Source organism: Felis catus, chromosome C1 (assembly GCF_018350175.1).
Source record: "Felis catus isolate Fca126 chromosome C1, F.catus_Fca126_mat1.0, whole genome shotgun sequence".
Classification (NCBI taxonomy): domain Eukaryota; kingdom Metazoa; phylum Chordata; class Mammalia; order Carnivora; family Felidae; genus Felis; species Felis catus.
In genome coordinates, this window is record NC_058375.1 from 166,796,829 (window position 1) to 166,818,260 (window position 21,432).

Sequence of the window (21,432 nt, forward strand, 5' to 3'; positions counted from 1 at the left end):
GAAAAAGTGTGTGTGTGTGTGTGTGTGTGTGTGTGTGTGTGTGTGTTTCCAGAAAGGGGTATTTCCAGACAGAGCATATTTGCATCAATTTAATAAGTTCTGGCAGAATGGCTGGGAAGCTGATCTAATTCACCACAACACCGCTCACTCTCAACTTGTTTCTCTTATATCCTTGGCTGCTGTTTGTCTTTTTGTTGATTCCTTTTTCTTCCCCAACCTTCTAATTATATGGATAGTGTGTGATCTTGTCTTAAGTTCTCTAATCTTCTCTTTATACTTTTCCCCTCAAAGATCTCACCCACTTTCATGTCTAATGATCAATTAACTTTTAATTAATCCTAAATCTGTGGCCTCAGTTCTTATATCTGTCACGATTTCTAAACTTTCATTTCCACTGATAGCCATAACCACTTGGATTTACAACCATTGCCATGCAGGCAAACAAAGTGAGTGTTTGGAATAGAGAATATAATAATATTCTACATCCCTTGAAGTAAGTGTGTAGCACAAATTCTCAAAGTACACACAGTGGGGAGCCATCTATATGGTAAATTTAAGGGAACATCAGAAGACTTTACCTGTCCAAATAGTCCCACAATACTCTTATCCTGGTATAAATAAGATTTAATGAAGGTAAGTAGGAAGTAGAGAAAGAATGATCTTGAACACAGGACTTCTCTATGAAAGACATTTCTGGGGAAGGCTTTTGGAAGGGGCTTTGGGCAGCCAAGGGGTGAGTTGGTAGCATTGCACACTTGGGGTAGACAAAATAAAAGAGATGAGAACAGAAAGATGGTGAAGAACACTTTGTCCCTTTCCCATTTTTTTCCAAAGCAAATGTCTTAAGAACGCCTTTGCCGCCTACCAGGTGATCAGGATTAGAAGAGGGCACAGGGCTGTCCTCACCCAGTTTGATAAGAGTACTCCACTGATTGTTTGGTATAAAAGTACTTCCATGATGAAAGCAAATTAAAACAACAGTGAGATATCACCTTACACCTTTCAGAATGGCTTGAATAAAAAAGACAAAATATAATAGGTTTTGGTGAGGATGTGGAGAAAAAGGAACCCTCATGCACTGTTGGTGGGAATATAAACTGGTACAGTTACTATGGAAAACAGTATGGAGTTTCCTCAAAAAATTAAAAATAGAAATACCATATGATCCAATAATTCCACTACTGGGTATTTACCCAAAGAAAATAAAAATACTAGTTTGAAAAGATTATACATCCCTATGTTTATTGAAACACCATTATTTTTTTAAAATGTTTATTTATTGGGGGCACCTGGGTGGCTCAGTCGGTTGGGCTTCCGACTTCAGCTCAGGTCATGATCTCACTGCTCGTGAGTTCAGGCCCCGCGTCGGGCTCTGTGCTGACAGCTCAGAGCCTCGAGCCTGCTTCAGATTCTGTCTCCCTCTCTCTCTGCCCCTCCCCTGCTTGTGCTCTGTCTCTCTCTCACAAAATATGAAAAAAAAAAAAAAAAAACTTCAACAAAAAATGTTTATTTATTTTGGGAGATAGAGCATGTGGGGAGTGAAGAGAGGGAAAGAAGGGGAGAGGGAGAGAGAGAGAGAGAGAGAGAGAGAGAGACAGAGAGAGAGAGAGAGAATATCTCATCCCCAGCAGGCTGGCATTTTCAGTGTGGAGCCTGATGCAGGGCTTAAACTTCCAAACCATGAGATCATGACCTGAGCTGATCAAGAGTTGGATGCTTAACCACCTGAGCCACCCAGGTGCCCCTAAAACATTATTTACAAAAGCCAGGATATGAATGTGTCTGTCAATAGATGAATGGATAAAGAAGATGTGATGATATAGATACAGATACAGATACAGATATAGATAGATATAGATATACACATACACACACAATGGAATATTACTCAGTCATAAAAAAATGAGATCTTGCTATTGGGACATTTGGACAGACCTACAGGGTATTTATGCTAAGTGAAATAAGTCAGAGAAAGAAAAATACCACAGGACTTTACTTGTATGTGGAATCTGAAAAATAAAACAAATGAATAAACAAACTACAAGCAGAAACAGACTCAAATACTGAGAACAAACTAATGGTTGCCAGAGGGGGATGGACAAAATGGGTGAAAGGGAATGAGAAGTACACACTTCCAGCTAAGTCATGAGGATAAAAGGTACAGCATAGGGAATATGACCAACGGTGTCGTAATAGCACTGTGTGGTGACCGATGGTAGCTACAGCTGTGGTGAGCATAGCATAAGGTTTAGACCTGTCAAATAACTATGTTACATACCTGAAACTAATATAACATTGTGTGTCAACTAGAATTTATAAAAATAATAAATTATAAGGCAAATGATAAAAAGTACTTAAAATAGATATTTTTGATGTTGCCACCTGTAATTAAGCAAGCATTAACACTATGTGCCATTTTTTTTTTCTTTTTTGCAGTTATGTACTTTATTCAAGCAGGTGAATCCAGACAACTTTTTCTGTGAGGTGAGACAATATCCATTAACCTGTGGGTCTTATGATCTCTTCCATCTGAGCAACTGTTCTCCCATATTAGTCTGGTTCTAAGACTGTGGGGAAAGTTAAGTAACTGGTTCTTAAATTTTTAAATTGTCATTTCTATGATATGTTATCTCCAAACTAGACTCTGAGATAATGTATGTATATTGAGGGGAACTTTGAAAACATAAATTTGTTTTATATTACTTGCTCTTCTTGGGGTGCAACCACAGAACACCATTGTGCAGTGGGGATTGATGCCTTCACTGCCCGTGTGTCCCTGACTCTGAGTCATACAGGATTGAATTCTTTTACTTCCCTGCAAAAATGAATGATTCTATTTAAGTATGTCGTTTAAATGAGCTCGGTTCAGAGTAGGCTCCCAAATTCCCTGCTTTTGTTGGCAGTATCTTTAACCTATGAGAATTAACTAATATACCTGAGTCTTAAACTGGCAACATCATTTCCTGGCTATGATTTCCTTTGTGGCCCAGGAAAACCCTTAACTTACAGATCTATCTCATAGAATTAAAAGTCCTTATTAATACCAAAAAAAAGTACTTCCATGCTATTGCTTTATTAGTCATCATGTAAACAGATGAAGGGGAAGAGCGAGGGAACAGGTTGGCAGGGGAATCTGCAGTGTCATTACAAAGCAGCTTATTTACACAGAGCCGTTCCTTAGAGCTCACTTTCGGTCTTACGGGAAAAGTTAACGTGTCTGAAATTCAGGAGAATGGCACTGCCTGCCCAATGCCGACACTACTTTCTATGATTCTTGGAGGGCAAAATATTTTATCTCTTTTAGTCTCAGTTTCCTCAACTATAAAATGAGATTTGATCAGATGATTGTTAAATCCCTTGTAGCACTTGAATTCTATAACTCTAAATGTGGGCATTGTAAGCCTGCATCCTCTACTGAATAGTTCTGTGGTTTTGGGGAAGTCTCTTAATATTCTGGGTGTCTGTTTAACCTTAGGAGTTTTCAAATATTACTATGGATTTGGCTTTGGTGCTCACCTTGGAGGGAAGACACTATCTCTAATCTGTTAGCAGTGCAATGGGCACTGCATTTACTAAATTGCCTAATTCCACCTGCTGCATTTTGGGGTTAGAAAAATGAGAAGCACTTTATTATCACCAAGAGAAAATCCTGTGATGAGTATATTCTTGTAATAGTCTGGTAGAATTGTTCTCTTTACTTTTTTAAGTTTTTATTTAAATTCCAGTTAGTTAACATATAATGTAATATTAGTTTTAAGTATAAAATATAGTGATTCAACAGTTCCATACAATACCTGGTCCTCATCACAACAAATGCTCTCCTTAATCCCCATTACCTATTTAACCCATTCCCCTCCCCTCTGGTAATCATTAGTTTGTTTGTTCTCTGTAGTTAAGAGTCAGTTTCTTGGTTTGCCTCTCTCTCTCTCTTTTTTTCCTTTGCTCATTTATTTTGTTCCTTAAATTCCACATGAGTAAAATCATATGGTGTCTGTCTTTCTCTGACTAACTTATTTCACTTAGTATAATACCCTCTTGTTCCATCCATGTCCTTGCAAATGGTATGATTTCATTATTTTTTATGGCTGAATAATATTCCATTGTGTGTGTGTGTGTGTGTGTGTGTGTGTGTGTGTGTGTGTGTATGGACACACCACATCTTCTTTATCCATTCATCAGTTGATGGACATTTGGGCTGTTTTAATAATTTGGCTATTGTAGATAATGCTGCTATAAACATTGAGGTGCATGTATCCCTTTGAATTAGTATTTTTGTATAGTTCGAGTAAATACTTAGTAGTACAATTGATGGATTGTAGGGTAGTTCTATTTTTGACTTTCTGAGGAAGCTCCATACTGTTTCCAGAGTTGCTGCACCAGTTTGTATTCCCACCAATAGTGTAAGAGGGTTCCTCTTTCTCCACATCTTTACTAACACAGGTATCTTCTGTTGTGTTTAGCCATTCTGACAGGTGTGAGGTGATATGTCATTATAGTTTTAATTTGTATTTCCCTGATGACTGGTGATGTTGAACATCTTTTCATGTGTCTGCTGGCCATTTGGATGCCTTTTGAAAATGTCTTGTCATGTCTTCTGCCCAATTCTTAACTGGATTATTTGTTTTTGGGGGTGTTGAGTTTGGTAAGTTCTTTATAGATTTTGGATACAAACCCTTCAACAGGTATGTCATTTGCAAATAGCTTCTCCCATTCTGTTGGCTGTCTTTTAGTTTTGTTGATTGTTTCCCTCACTGTGTAGAAGTTTTTTATTTTGATGAAGTCCCAATAGTTTATTTTTGCTTTTTTTACTTGCCTCAGGAGACATGTCTAGAAAGAAGTTGCTATAGCCGATGTCAAAGAGGTTACTGCATATTCTCCTCTAGGATGTTTATGTCTTCATGTATTACATTTCAAATTTATTTTTGTGTATGGTGTAAGAAAGTGGTCTAGTTTCATTCTTCTACATGTTGCTCCCCAGTTTTACCAACACCATTTGTTGAAGAGACTGTATTTTTTCTCACTGGATATTCTTTCCTGCTTTGTTGAAGATTAATTGACTATATACTTGTGGGTTCATTTCTGGGTCCTCAATGCTGTACTATTGACCTGTGTGTCTTTTTTTGTGCCAGTAATGTACTGTTTTGGATCGCTACACTTCGGTAATATAACTTGAAGTCTGGAATTGTGATGCCTCCAGCTTTGCTTTTCTTTTGCAAAGTTGCTTTGACTATTTGGCTATTGTAAAACTTTAACAATATTTATTCTTCCAATCTATGAGCACAGAATATCTTTCCATTTCTTTGTGTCATTTTCCATTTCTTTCATCAGTGTTTTATAGTTTTGAGAGTATAGGTCTTTTACCTCTTTAGTAAGGTTTATTCCTAACCAAATTGTTTTTGGTGCAATTGTAAATGGGATTGATTCCTTAATTTCTATTTCTGCTGCTTCATTATTGGTGTATAGAAATGCAGCAGATTTTTGTGTGTTGATTTTGTATCCTACAACTTCACTGAATTCATTATGAATTCTAGCAATTTTTTGGTAGACTCTTTTGGGTTTGCTATATAGAGAGCCATGTCATCTGGAAATAGTGAAAGTTTTACTTCTTCCTTGCTGATTTGAATACCTTTCATTTCTTTTTGTTGTATGATTGCTGAGGCTAGGACTTCCAGTACTTGTTAAATAACAGTGGTGAGTGTGGATATCCCTGTTTTGTTCCTTCACTTTTATACTAAATAACAGATGATCTATCACCTTTTAATTTATATTAAAATAAAACCAATTTCTCAATGAAAATAAACTTGATTTTTTATTTAAAACCATCTGTTCATTTAATTTTTCTTCTAAGAAAAATAAATAAAAGCAATAAAATAAATGAATTAAAAGCAAAGCAATAAATTGCTTGCTTTGGTAGCAATAACCTTCACTTTAAGTCTTAATAAATGTGGGTTGGTTGGCAGTGCAGACAAATGTGCAGAATTTAAAAGATAAGAGGAATTTAGTATCTCTTAGAAACTTAGTTAAGAAGATGAGATGCACAGTGGTGCCCGGGTGGCTCAGTCAGTTAAGTGTCTGACTTCGGCTCAGGTCATGATCTTGTGATTTGTGAGTTCAAGCCCTACTTTGGGCTCTGTGCTGACAGCTTAGAGCCGAGAGCCTGTTTCAAATTCTGTATCTCCCTCTCTCTCTGCTCTTCCTCTACTTGTACTGTGTCTGGCTCTCTCAAAAATAAACATTAAACTTTTTTGTTAATAAAAAAAAGATGTGATGAACAAAAATAAATTCAAAATGGATGAAAGACCTAAATGTGAGACAGGAAACCATCAAGATCCTATAGGAGAAAATAGGCAGCAACCTCTTTGACCTGGGTTGCAGAAACTTCTCACTTGACATATCTCTAAAGGCAAGAGAAATAAAAGCAAAAAATGAACTGTTGGGACCTCATCAAGGTAATAAGCTATGGCACAGCAAAGGAAACAATCAACAAAACCAAAAGGCAACTGGTGGAATGGGAGAAGATATTTGCAAATGACATATCCAATAAAGGGTTGTCCAAAATCTATAAAGAACTTACCAAACTCAACACCCAAAATGAATAATCCAGTAGAAATGGGCAGAAGACATGAATAGACACTTTTCCAAAGAAGACAGCCAGATGGCCAACAGACACATGAAAAGATGCTCAACATTGCTCACCATCAGGGACATACAAATCAAAAACACAATGAGATACCACCTCACACTGGTCAGAGTGGCTAAAATTAACTCAGGAAACAACAGATGTTGGTGAGGATGTGGAGAAAGGGGAACCCTATTGCACTGTTGGTGGGAATGCAAGCTGGTGCAGCCAGTCTGGAAAACAGTGTGGAGGCTCCTCAAAAAATTAAAAATAGAAGTACCTTAAAACACAGCAATTGTACCACTAGGAAGTTATCACAAGGATGCAAAAATGCCATTTTGAAGGGGCATGTGTACATGCACCCCAATGTTTATAGCAGCACTTTCAACAATAGCCAAATTATGGAAAAGCCCAAATGTCCATTAACTGATGAATGGATTAAGAAAATGTGGTATGTATATATTACATACATACACACACACAATGGAATGTTACTTGGCAATGAAAAAGAATGAAACTTTGCCATTGGAGGATATTTTGCAACTGGAGGATATTTTGCTAAGTGGAATAAGTCAGAGAAAGACAGGTATCATATGATTTTGCTCATGTGTGGAATTTGAGAAACTTAATAGATGATCATAGAGGAAGAGAAGGAAAAATAAGATAAAAAACAGAAAGGGAGGCAAACTATAAATACAGAGAACACACTGAGGGTTGCTGGAGGGGAAATGGGTGGGGGGAAGTGGCTAAATGGGCGCTGGGCATTAAGGAGGGCACTTGTTGGAATGAACACTGGCTGTCATATGTAAGTGATAAATCACTGGATTCTACTCCTAAAGCCAAGACTACACTGTATGTTAACTAACTTGAGAATAAAAGGAAAGAAAGGAAGGAAGAAAGAATGAACATTGATGCATTTAGTGTTATTCTTTTTTTATTTCAACCACTTGGTCTCAATTGAGGGTGATTTTGCTCCCCAGGGAACATTTGGCAATGTCCATGGACATTTTTTAGTTGTGACAACTGGGTGGGTGGGGGAGGCGTGCCACTGGCATCTAGTTGATAGAGGCCAGGAATGTTGCTATATATCCTGTAACGCACAGGACAGCCCTCCACAGCAAAGAATTCTCTGGGCCAAAATGTCAACAGTGCTGAGATTGAGAAGACCTGATTTAGACCAATCACAATAACCAAAGATCATTAGACATAAGACTAAGGTTTAACAAAGTAATCAAGGTTTGGCAGCTTTCCTTTGCCTCAGGGTGGAATCAGGGTTTAAGTGCTTCAAGGCCATCCAACAACAAAGTCAGTTTGCGTAATGACACTTGCTGCCTGGAGGTTGTATAATTGCACTAGACCTTGACAAAGATTGAACCTATGGAACACGACCTATATAGAAGATCTAAGAATGGTAATGACTTTAAGAAAAGATAAGTATTTTTCCATGAGATAACTACAACAAGTGGGGAGATATTTATTTTAAACTCTCATATCACAAGAAGTATACTTTATTAATTTGGGGACAGTTGAGAATAATGTTGACTCTGTTTGTTCCTTCAGTTCCTTGGGAGAGAGAGGAACGTTGGAAGCAAAACTGGCAAAGCAAAAAGACAAGAGCTAATTATAGTCCAGCAGCTATGAATAAAGAGTGAGCAACTTATACCAAAAATTGCATAATGATGTGATTTAAATAGTGCTTTTGAAATCATAAAATATTTGCATTTTGTGAATGTTTGCAGTTTTTGCTACATGCTCAATTTATCTGTAATACATAAATTTTAAAGTAATTTAAACATTTTTGTACTTTAGTATTTATATTTCAGTTGGGTTCTATGTTTTAGTATATGTACATGGAAATATCATCTTAGAGGTAACTTCTGTGGGAACAAGATACAAGCTAATTTTGGGCACCCAGGTGGTTCAGTTGGTTAAGCATCTGACTTCAGCTCAGGTCATGATCTCACAGTGAGTTCCACCCCCGCATCGGGCTCTCTGCTGTTAGCACAGAGCCCACTTCAGATCCTTTGTCTCCTTCTCTCTCTACCCTCCCGTCCCCCAAAATACATACATACATACATGCAGTTTTAAAAAAGTTAATTTCAGGTATTATGGTTTTCTAGTGGGTAATGTAAAACAACAAAATCATAGCTTGGTGGTGTGACAGAAGTGATTTGGGGGGCTCTTGGGTGGCTCAGTCTGTTAAGAGTCCGACTCTTGATTTTGGCTCAGGTCATGATCTCACAGTTCATGGGTTTGAGTCCTGCATCGGGCTCCATGCTGACAGTGTGGAGCCTGATTGGGATTCTCTTTCTCTCCCTCTCTGTCTTCCCCTCCCCCACTCACACTCACACGAGTGTTCTCTCTCTCAAAATAAATAAATAAACTTAAAAAAAGAGTGGTTTGGAGTGACAGTATGGTGACTAAACGGCTATCCCAATACCACTGTGAACTACTATGGTCCCAGTATTCAATAGGAAGTGCTCAGAGGGAAATAACATAGGTGGGAGAAGTACTAAGTAAAGGGTAGAAAGGAGGTACAGGATGAGGGCAATCACATTGAAAGATTTGATTCAGATAGATAAGAAGGCTTTAATTCACTTTTTTTTTTCAATGAAAAGGGATTCTAATCTCAAAATGCAAAACTGAGACTACATGGTTTTCATTACCTTATTTCTTTCTTCATTGAATAGTGTCTGCTTATTTCTTGCTGGTTCTTTTAGCAGGTCAACGAAGTCATCATGGAGATCTTCCAAATTCAGATTCATTTTTAAAATGTCTCCCTGCTGTACAAAGAGATGGTTAGTCAGAGTCTGGGCCAGGAAAGTTGGAGGCACAGTGCTACACAACAACCACTTGGAAGAAAACATAGGCCACTTGCAACCTTTCAGCAAATGTATTCTACAGGAGAGTGACTATGCCCAGCCCAGGATGTGACTTACAAAATTATCTTGTGAAGTTTCCAGCTCCCCTCCTACCTCACTCCTTTGATCAAGTTCATTGCCAGTAAAAACTGGTGGTTCAAAAGCCCAGCAGGAACAAAGTCATTGCTCTAATAGGATACACCTACAGGGAGCGTTCTCCAGAGGAAAAAAAACATTGTGCATGGCAGTCTAAGCCATTAGGAAAGTCTGGGGGAGTGGTGAGGAGGAAGAAATGTCTGAAGGTTCTGGTGGAGAGCAAAGAGGAAATCCAGAGATTTTACATAAGCAAATATTTGGGAGACTCAGGAAGAGAGGAAGGAGATATCACTGAGTACGTTAAAGAAAAAACAATTGAGAACAAAGGATGCTTCATGTGGATGATGATATTTTGCTCCTGTAGCTCATAGGGCTGTTTTAGTCATGGAAGTATAGGTGTTTGCAAGCTGCCGGGGAACCCCTGTGGGGGCTGAGAAGACTTTGGAAAGGTAAAAGGAGCCTCAGGTACACCACATTTAGGATGATTAATTATACTGCACCAGAACATTCCCTATTCCACCTGAAACATGATCAGGCCCATGGTCAGATGGGCCTTAAAGAAACAGCATGTTCCTCAATGTGCTCAACGTGCTATATGGACTCAGAGAATTTGGGGAGATGCTTACTGGGGAGACTCAACTTTTAGTCTAACTCTAAAACTTAAGCTGGTTTATGCTATTGGTTAAGTTACTCTGCTTTGGTACACACTTGACATCTAATTCCAAAATGGTGGTTGTTGTGGAAAGAATGCTAGAGTTTGAATTGTATCTAATTCCAGAACCTCCACTACTGATGGTGAGGCCCCGGGCAAAGCACTTTTACATTCTTTGAACTTCACCTCTAAGATAAGGAAAACAACATTTGCTTTACTACCATCACAAGATTATTTGCAAATCACTGAAGTAATATATATGAAAAGACTTTGTAAATCTCAAATTGCTATCCAAATAGAAAGGATTATTATCACTATTTTAGCCTTGATAGGGATTTCTGGGCCTATTTTTAATAACCCCTACAAAAGAGCCATAGCACCAACCTTAAAAACATAAAAACTAGATGTTTATGCTTTCATGCAAACATATGTAAACTGTTAGTAAGCATTCTTTGACAAGCTTTTGTTCAGGCTGTAACTGGTAAGAGCCTTGCTGATGCCCCTGTCTCTTGCCAGAGAGGCTCTTCCTCACTTTTATACCCACCCAAATCACATCTTTTTGAGCTATGTATTGAATGATTCTTCTTCTCTGTATCAATCCTTTGAGTTTTTACTACAAATGCCACAACTCTTTCTGGAGAACAAGCTTCAGGCAAAGAATAGTATTAAATGTGTGGGACCCTAAGCTGAACAGGGTCATAGGGTTTCCTCAGGTGTAATGGAGTAAATGGTTTGGGGTACTAATGGTAGTTATATGTGATGATCACAGTAGGAAAGAATGGGGGAATCAGAGAGGCAGGGACCCAGACCACGAAGGAACTGTGGAGGAGGCAGCATTTAGGTTTGGCTTTGAGAGATAGTAAAATTTAGATAAGCAGAGAGAGAAGGTCATGTACAGGAAGGTTTAGGAGGAGAAAACTCAGAAATGTGGGGTAGCAGACCAGTGAGACAGGAGCCTACGATGAGTATAGAAGCACACTGATTTGGAAAGACAGCCTTGGAATACCGGAAGGCCTTGAGTTTAAACTTTATATAGTAAGCAATGAAGAATTTGTAGTCAAGTGTTTTGAGTGTAAAAATGACATTAGCATTAGGAAGGGTAATCCAGCTGGAGTGTATAATCAGGATGCTCCTGACTAGTGCAAAAGGGAATCCAAGTGATGGGTTGGGAATAAGAAAAAGAGGGTGCAATCCTGATTACAGGAGTGTAACAAGAATGGGAAATGAGGAAGTGAGGAGAGGGAGTGGGTAGAGCTTTCAGAAAGAATGGCCATGAAGGTGAAAGCAGAAAGGAATATCACTTTGAGAGAGTAAATTTTATTAAGTGGACCTCACTTGAAGAAGTACAACAGAAATGGGAGGGATGTTGTAGATAGTAAAGAGCAAAGAGTCAGGGGAAGTAGCAGTTTTCAAGCTGTGTCCTGGAAGTCAAGAGAAGAAACAGATCCTCGGAGGGTTGGATGGAGGTGGGGAGGAAATGATCATTGTTTAAAAAGATAATATAAGACCCATGGCACATTCATACATTATTGATGGCATTAAAATTCTAAAATATTTGTGGAATTTAATTTAACATATGTATATTAGGAACATTAACAATTTTGTACTCATTTACCCAAATCTGCCCTGGAGAGCTTATGTGTAGGTAACAATACAAGAGAAAAAAAAATCTTTTTGCAAGAAGATGTTCACTGCAGTGTTAATTAAATGGTAAAAAAAAAAAAAAAAAGAAAAAAAGTTGAAAATCTGTTTCTTAAAGAAAAAAGATAATTTGATTGGTCACCCACTCAGTTAAAAGATAAGCAAACTATTCTGAATGGACTGAGTACTCAAATTTATGATGTGGAAATTCATACAGAAAAAAAAAAAGGTTGCTAGAAATAGAATTCTGCTCTGAACTGCAAGAGCACCATTATGTCTCCATATCAACAATAATCACAATAACCATGGGTGTCTTCACATTCAATCCTCAGGGTTACTCTGTGATTAGGATCCCCTATGTCCTCCATTTTATAGATCAAGAAACTGAGACTCAAAGAGATGAAGTAACTTGCCCCAAATCACAAATCCAGTTATTTGGAGAATTGGTATTCTGAGGCAGCTGTATTTTACTCTACGGCTGTGCTCTTAATTACCTTGTCATTCTCTACATCTTAAGTAACTAGTTCTTTCAGCCAGTTGTTAAAATAGTACTAATGAAGCTAGTTTTCATAAAATACAGACAAAACAATATATGCATTTCTCTCTCATAACTGGATTTTTGCCTAGGGATTAGACATCAACATATTTTCTATTTTTTATTCCATCAGCTTATTACTTCATGAAAGATGCTAATGATTAGTTCAATACTTCCATGAAGCTAAATGTTCAATGAATCTAATACGTGAAGATTTAGTTTTATTTTCTCCGGGGCCACAATTTGGAAGGAAAAAGAACCCTTACATTTATTATCTGGGAATGAAAGTATAAGGCTACTTAATACAGACTTTACTTTGATTTTAATGGCATACATTTATCCTTTAGGATGTGATCCATGAAAATGTAAATGAGACACCTTAATTGTGTTTAGCCCTCATTCCCAGCAATATTTTTCTCTGCAGTGATGGAAAAGAAACAGAATTAATTATCAGAAACACCCAGATAATTATGTTAGAAAGCTGTGAAACAAATGTGCACATTATGTCCCTTGAGAATTTCCATTAGAACATCTTTGGACCAGAAGACACTTATCAACACATTTTTATTTATATCACTTGAAAATACATACTCTGGGAAGAAGAAATTACCTTCAGCTTTTCTTCAAGCTCTGTGAGAGAGACGCATAATTCAGTGATAGATTCAAGAACCTCTTTGTGTTTTGCCACTATTTTCTCAGCATATTTCTGCCCTTCTTCAAAACCTGGTGAGGAGAAGGGACAAAAGACAAAAAACAAAACAAAACAAAACAAAACAAAACAACTATTTTTTGAGGTCAAATCCTTAGCAGAAAACAAACAAACAAACAAACAAACTCTGCTAGGGTGTTAATTCATTTCCCCAGTGTCTGGTGTAAAGGCTGGTAGATAGTAAGTGCTTAATAAAACTTGTTGAATAGATAAATAAATGAATGAAGGCATGAAAAACAGGTACCCTAGGAAAATGGTTACAAATCTGCTGTACCACGTCACTTTCATGTAGCCTAAACCATGTTGCTTTGTTAATATTCTTAAAGCTCCACTCTAATCCATTTTCTCCTGTTTTTGAACATTCAATCATTCTTTCTTCATGGATTCAAAGCCCTCCATAATATAGTTTCAAGGTGCTTCTCCCAAATGTATGCCACCCTAGTTCCCTCACACACTTAGTTCTGGTCAAACTGAACCAGCAACTCTCCCCCTGCGAATCCCCATAGCCAGAGTATTCTTTCCTATACCAAGAATACCCTTCCCCCACTCTCTGCTGTCAAAACCCTATGTACTCTTCAAGATCTACTTCAAATAGCAATATCTCTGAAATGTTCTTAATCTTTGCCCGCCTAGATTTTTTTTCTCTCTACCTGAATAACAATAAAAATAGCTACCATGTAGTGAGTGTTTATTGTTTGACTATGGCTAAACGTTGTAATTTATTTATTTATTTATTTATTTATTTATTTATTTACTTACTTACTTATTTATTTACTTATTCATTCATTCATTCATTCATTTACCATTTCAACCATTTTTAAGTGTGCAGTACAGTGGCATTGAATACATTCTCATTGTTGTGCAGCCATCACCGCTATCCGTCTCCACAACTTTTTCATCTTCCCAAACTGAAACTCGTACCCATTAAAAAACAGCTTCCATTTCTCTCTGCCCCGAACTCCTGGTAACCACTACTCTACTTTCTATCTCTTAAATCCGACTACTCTGGGTCCCTGCTGTAAGTGGAATCATATAATATTTGTCTTTTTGTGTTTGGCTTCTTTCACTTAGCATTATGTCTTTAAGGCTCATCCCTGTTGTTAACAGGTTATGGCTAAGCACTTTATACGCATTAATGTAATTCTCCTTGGATTCTCTAGGTTCTATCGCATTTTACAAATGACGAAACTGAGACTCAAAGAGTCTCAAGTTACCCAGACAATCATTGCAGGAGCAGGGATTTGAAACCAGGATTACAGTCTCCATGGCTTAGACTAAGCTGTATTTCACGTTGTTATGAGCTGAACTGTGTCTCCTCCAGAATTCGTAAATTGAAGCCTCAACCTCCAGTATCTCAGAATGTCACCACATTTGGAGATAAGGTCTTTCAAGAGGTGATTAAGTAAAAATGAGGCCATTAGGATGGGCCCTAATCCAATATGACTGGATCCCTTCCACAAAAGATGAGGGAGAGACACCAATGCGAGCCTGTGCACAGGGGAATGCCTGTATGAAAAGGCAGCAAGAACTCAGCCGGCCACCAGCCAAGGAAAGAAGCCTCAGGCAACACCAATCCTGTCAGCACCTGAACCTTGTGATCTTGGACTTCCAGCCTCCAGAACTGTGAGGAAATGAATTTCTGTTGTTTCAGCTGCCCAGTCTATGGTATCTTGTGATGTTAACCCTAGCAAACCAATACTCACTTTTCATACCTTTCTTACTGCATTAACCATAACATGACTTCTAGGCCTAGGTTGTGGATTCTCAAATGAAGAAACTAAGTTTTATTTGTCTTTAAATCAATCACACCTCTTCATAGATAATAGGTACTCAATTTTTTTTTTTTAGATAAATTTATTTGCATTAAAATTCTGGGTCCAGTGATGTTTGGGTAGCCTGTAAGAGTTAAAACAATATTCCTAAAGCATCTTACTTGATGAAAATTTTCAAAATTGCATAGCTTTCATGCTGAGCAGATGAAGATTCATGACATTCATTTATTTATACAAGGTATTTACTCAATGATTCATTTATTCACCAAATATTTGTGAAGTACTTAGTACATACCACAAAGCAGTAAACTAACAGGCAAAATCCCTTCTCTCATGGAGCTTACAGTCTGGTGTAAAAGCCAGGCAATAGACAAATAACTATACAATTTGTCAGTTGGTGATAAGGGCCAGGAATGCAGACAAAGCAGGATGCAGGATGATGAATAATGGGAGGGGGATTTAACTTGTTTTGGTCTTTGTGAGTAGTTAGTGTGTTTGGAAACTGAATAGAATACAGTGGATAAAATACACTGGAATAAGCGGAGCATTGTTCTGGTTTTATTACCCTGGGGATGAGCGACAGGAATAGGGGAGAAAAGAACACAGAGAAGGAGGGTTTACACAAGACAGTGAAAATCCAAAGGCCTCCTCTCCTGCGGGCAGAAGTTACTTCCTATTTTCCCTCCTGCTTACTTTTATAGAGATGGGCTCTTATCTTGAGTCTCTTCCCCCAAGTAGTTGCTACAGTGAGGACCCTGAAGGCCTCCCATGCTCTGCTTTCTGCTGGATTAGGTGGCTATAGATTTGTTCAATGGCAAATTGCTGGATATTTTTAAAAAGACCTCACCATATAAGCGCTGGGCTAGGTCACTGATCTCCTGAATCCTTTCTTCTTGCTGAGGCACTGAGGGCATGATATACTTATTGAACTGCTGGTGGAGAATTTCCACAGCTTCCTTTGTCTTGCACTCTGTAGAGTATTTTCCAACTCTTACAACTGTGGCACTTGCGTCTTCATACCAAAAGTGACACTAAATTAAAATGGGATAAAGTATAGATTAAGGAGATACCATCCTTCTAAAGTTCTTCATTTTGACCACTGAAGTATCAAATTTCAAATCCCTCAAACTTTATAATCACATTAGTTTGAACTTTCTAAGTTATAATAAAGAAAATATCAAAATATGATCATATGTTTTTGCACTAGGGTATTAGAGTCAGTTAAGAAAATAAAGGTATAGAAGTTCATTTGATTTTCCTGCCTTCTTAGATTTACCTAAAATAGAATTCCTAAGAACATTATACACTTACAAGAACATGCAGTAAAAAAAGTGTATAGCACTAAAAATAATTCAAATCTCAGCTAAAAGAAAAGAAAAAAGCCCAAACATACAAAATCTAGTCTAATTGACTGAAATAATTAACAATACATGGATAAAGTATTGCCTGACTAACACTCTAATAAATAAATTCTCTTTTAAGAATGAGATCTAGTTTATCAATTAAGGAAGTATCATCTAAAGAATAGCATTTGACTTTTTTTTAATAGAAGATCCTCATGTAATATTTTCAAAATACAGTGGAGAACTGAGACAGTTTCTCACAAAAAATACTAAATAACTGTGATGGAAGGAATGTGTCTGACCAAGGCCGGAGCAATTATGGTGAGCAAGAAATAGAAGCACATGACTCTGTTAAGAGCTGCCTTTAAATACGTGCCAGAGAGCTACAGCAAACCTATACATCAGATAGAGAAGAATGATCATCCTCATTCTCCTTAGCATGGTGTTACATCTAAACACTGCTGCATAAGTGGTAAAGAGAGACACATTTTGTCTCACAGAATAATGGGCTTCAAAGAACTTCAAGTGTGGAATTTCTTCAATATGAAGTGTGCAAATAATAATTTTAACTTGTCAAATTTTGTACGGTGTATGAGCACTCTACCATTTATCCTCTTGACAAAAGCAAAAATAATGCCAATAACAATCTTTTTACCTGAAAAATCCCAGTATCACATTTCTTTCTAAACATTTTCAAATTCTGTGAAATAAGTAAGTCATTTTGAGTATTTTAAAAAGCAGTGAACATAATTCCATGATGGTTAAACATCTTGAGTTGATGGGGTCATGTGGAAATGGGAAACTCTTATATGTTGCTGGTAAGAGAAAATTAGTAAAATGTTTCCAAAGAACATTTGGACAATACAATCAAAACCTTGTAACATTCATTCCCTTTGGTCTAGCAATTCTACTTTAAGAAATTATCCTAGGAAAATAATCATGAAAAGGAGGAGATGTATAGATTTCATGACAATAACATCTAAAGCAGCATTGTTTTAAAGTAGCAGAGTTAATTTTATAAAACAACATTACATATGGATATCATTACAACAACAAGAAGATACCTCTTCTATCATTTCCTGGAGATGTTCAGTCAGGTCCAAATTCATCTTGTAATCTGTCACAACTTTTTCAAACTCATCCACATGTTTTTGCAAATCTTTCATGGTTTCCAAAAGGACATTCACTTTATTATTTGGATAATTTAAGAGAGAATAAGAAGTTTTATTCTCAACTTTTCCCATTTTCATTTTCAAAGCCTGTGCAAAAAAAAAAAAAAACACCCAGCTTTTAAAATAACACTCAATTTTTATTTATGGGGCTAGATAGTGATTATATAATAAGAGAAAAACTTGGAGAGATTTTTGCAGCTTTCTCTATTATATAATATTAAAATAATAATTATCACGAATGTATTTTGGAAAGAATGGGTTTTCTTCCACATATTTTATTGATCCAGTATTAATATCATATAGAAAATTCACTATATACCAGCTTTTATTCCAGATTTTGAGAATGATACTATGATTAAAAAAGACAACGATCATAAAATAAAATATTTTATTGTCTTCAATAAGCTCACTGCTTCCTGGGAAAGGTATTCAAATAATCTAGCCAGGGGTTCTAGGAGCAGTGGAGGAGGTTCCTGACATTGGCAGGTGCAAGAAAGGAAAAGGGGTGCACAAAAGGTGTAGACATGCATGTATGTGCACATGCGTGTGCACGAGTGTGTGCGTGTGTGTGTGTGTGTGTGTGTGTGTGCATGCGCTGTGGGGAAGAATGGAAGCAGAGAGGCTGGATAAGTTTGGTACAATCCATTCCAGAGCTGCCTCAAGAGATAAATTAACTTAAACAATTTACATGGGAACCCAATTGTCACAAAAGCAGAAAACTACCTTCTCAGTCCCATTGCTACAAAAAGGCCCAAAGGTTAAGCATCTAGAATTAAAATGCAAAATGTTTTGCAGTAACTGTAGTAGTTCATGCACATGCACACACACACACACACACACACACACATACACGCACACAAATGCACCACCCACACTTTCTCTTTACCTGTATTTTTTCAGCATACACATCAACTTGTTGAATTTGATATTTAAGAGCCTTCAGATTCCGAGCTTTTTCATTTTTCTTAGTGTAATTAAACTTCAAATTGTTGAATTTCTTTTTTATATCTTTGAATGACTCTTTGAGCTGTAGTTCAGTAAAAAGAAAGAGGTGATTTCCTTAAAATGAGGACACTAATATTGACTTGTAAAAAATAAAAAGTCTAAACACTTCAAGATATTGATAATCTTCAAAATGTATTCAGTGATTTTGCAATAGGAAACAAGTCTGGTATATGTGAAATTAAACATATCCCCAAAATATAAGTAAGCATAAATTGTTCTTTGTACTTCTTGATTTGTAATTTATAATTAGATTTATAAGTATAGAATATCCTTTGGCCTCCAAACATGACAATTGTTAACACACCATAGATTTTCAACAACTCAAATTTTCTTATTTGTATTGATTTGACATCAAGTGCCCCCATTCATTCTATTCTCAGTGCGCTAGCATTTGCCCCAGATCCTTTTACCTCCAGAGGCTCTTTTTTTTTTTTAATGTTTATTTGTTTATTTTTGAGAGAGAGCACAAGCAGGGGAGTGGCAGAGAGAGAGGGTGAGGCACAGAATCTGAAACAGACTCCAGGCTCTGAACTGTTAGCACAGAGCCTGGTGCAAGGCTTGAACTCCCCAACAGTGAGATCATGACCTGAGCTGAAGTCAGACACTTAACCGACTGAGACACCCAGGTGCCCCAAGGCACCCTTATGGCCATCAGGTATGAATTTATGAGGCTCCAACGAGCTGTTCCTGTTGAAGAGGTCAATGAAGAGTTGATATACAGACCACTGAGGACACTAGTGAGATGTAAGAGGAGACCCAATATGAGATTTAGTAGGAAAAGTACTTTATTTGTCCAAATCCAGTTTAAAAAGTTATTTTTCATGAGCAGTTTCCAGAAGAGATTTCCTTATTAGGTATAGGCCACTAACTTCAGATGTCCTTCCAATCCAAAGTAAAGTGACAGTGTCACCACTGATGGCAATGCTAACCTGTGTATAAACCAAGCATAGGGCTATGAACTGAGACTAGGGCATGCATCATGACGCCTGGAGAACACACAGGTCACCTTTACCAGTGACCAAAGTTCTAGCAGCCCATTCCATTAAACACACCACTTTCTGTGCCCTTCTCCATATTCAAGAAAGATAAACATATTGACAGGTTCTTTATATTATCAGCAAGGGGAAGTACAGAGAAAACATAAACCTTCTTAGATTATATGGAAGCATTTAACAGCAAAAAATGAACAATGTCATGGTTGATAAATCTGAGCAATGATAAGAAAAGTCAGAAGCATATTAAAATTCTTTTCAATGGCAGCAAATAAATTATTTGGAAGGGAATAAGAGCTGTGTACATGCAGATTCTAGACTTGTAATGCATAAAAAAAATATATCTGCCCTAAAAAAATATTTCCTTTCTCAAAATGCTTACTTCAAATTCTGCATATTATAAAAACAGAACCTTGACTTTATCTTTACCATTTCTTGGAGACGATTATCTAGAAATGCCCTGGCAGACTTGCATGCATGGAAATTATTATGCTGATGCAATTTTTGCACCTGACACACCTATACCTAATCGGCATTGTTTATTTTATATGGTAAATGAAATTGTTGAAGATGAGTTTTAAGCTACCAACTAAGCCAAGCACAGAGACCATATTAAACATTGAAAGTGATAAATCAGTAACATTCTGAAGAGGTGGAAAGAACTATAGTTCCAAAATTTGAAAACTATTTCTCTATTAGAACTCAGGAAAATATTTGAGAAGATCATATTTCTGTTGCTATACTTATGAAATAACCAATAAATATTTAACTTCTTTGACATTCAGTGTTTTAATCTGCACATGTTTGATTTTAGTGGGGGAAAAAACAAATGGGATTAAAATGCAAAGGGACTACATCCTGCATTATTCACATAGAGCTTTGGCAGGAACTTTTTTCCCTAAAGTCACAATCAGCAACTATCTGAGGATAGTTCTTGTATTAAAATACATATTCTTGTATTAAAAAAGATGGTCTCAATAAAGAGTTATTATTTAATGGGTACAGAACTTCTATTTGAGATGATGAAAAAGTTCTGGAAATGGAGAGTGGTAATGGTAGTATAACAGTGTGAATATACTTAATATCATTAACCTGTACCCTTAAAATGGCTAAGGTAGTAAATTTTATGTTATGTGTATTTTACCACAATTTAAAACATAATTTTTATCTTTAATAAAAATAAACATAAGAAAAGAAGAAAGAACAGGGAAAATATACGTCCTGTCACTAACACGTATCCATTAGAAAATAAAATGTTATATTCTTTTTTTCTCGTATTGGAACATGATATATATTATACACTTCAGTCAGGAGAAAGGAAGAGGGGTTCTGTCATCAATCTGATAATCATTGGATTACATCGGCTTGTTTAAATGGGAAAGATCAACATCTATTTGAAAACTATGTGATGAATGGAGAAAGGCTGAGCCTTAGCACTGTAATTCTAAACCATGAAATTTTAAATCTACTTTGGATCAAAAAATTTAAGACTGGTAAATGATGAGCACAATTTTATTTCTGTTTCTTCAGAATGTATGCACTTCCACTGAAGATGATTTATAAGACCAAAGAATGCTCATGGCGCTATGGGTATGTGAAACGGACTCAGATTCTTTCTGACACATGAGCTCCTTTGACAAAGTTGCTGGCACTTTTTCCTTTTGGTCCCACCAGAAATGCAGTTTAAATCTTGTACCTTTCCCAGATCAAATTTCAGACTATTGCAGATACAAGCGGAAGGCAACATGAACAAACTGCCTTTAGCAACTAGATTTTCAGAAAAATCTAATCGTGCCTAAATTTCTTACCTAAATGTTCCAACATGAAAACTTAACTTCCCATCTAATCCCCATATAACTTGTCATATTTTTAAAGAAACTGAGTGCCATGGTCGCTTCGCTATGGGATCATTGTTCCCGCAGCTGTTTCTAACTTTAGTTAGCTTGTCAACAATGGGGAATGGTGAAAATGGCCAAGACAACTGCTCAACAGGAGGACATAAGCAGGAAAGAACACCCAAAGCTGGACGGGAGAG

At 36.9% G+C, this 21,432-nt stretch overlaps 1 protein-coding gene across 6 annotated transcripts in view; it reads right to left on the minus strand.

Moving 5' to 3' along the window:
• The window catches only part of CCDC141 (coiled-coil domain containing 141), a 227,767-nt gene that overhangs the window by 11,425 nt on the left and 194,910 nt on the right, over nucleotides 1–21,432 (minus strand). For 5 of the 6 annotated variants that reach the window (XM_019838320.3, XM_019838319.3, XM_019838318.3 and 2 more), the window contains 5 exons: nucleotides 18,287–18,427; nucleotides 17,293–17,487; nucleotides 15,733–15,916; nucleotides 13,015–13,127; nucleotides 9,286–9,402 (listed from right to left, as the gene is read on the minus strand). In XM_019838320.3, coding sequence (XP_019693879.3) covers nucleotides 9,286–9,402; nucleotides 13,015–13,127; nucleotides 15,733–15,916; nucleotides 17,293–17,487; nucleotides 18,287–18,427 — 750 coding nt within the window. The remainder of the gene's footprint in view (nucleotides 1–9,285; nucleotides 9,403–13,014; nucleotides 13,128–15,732; nucleotides 15,917–17,292; nucleotides 17,488–18,286; nucleotides 18,428–21,432) is intronic. The other variant, XM_019838317.3, reaches the window with a different exon arrangement.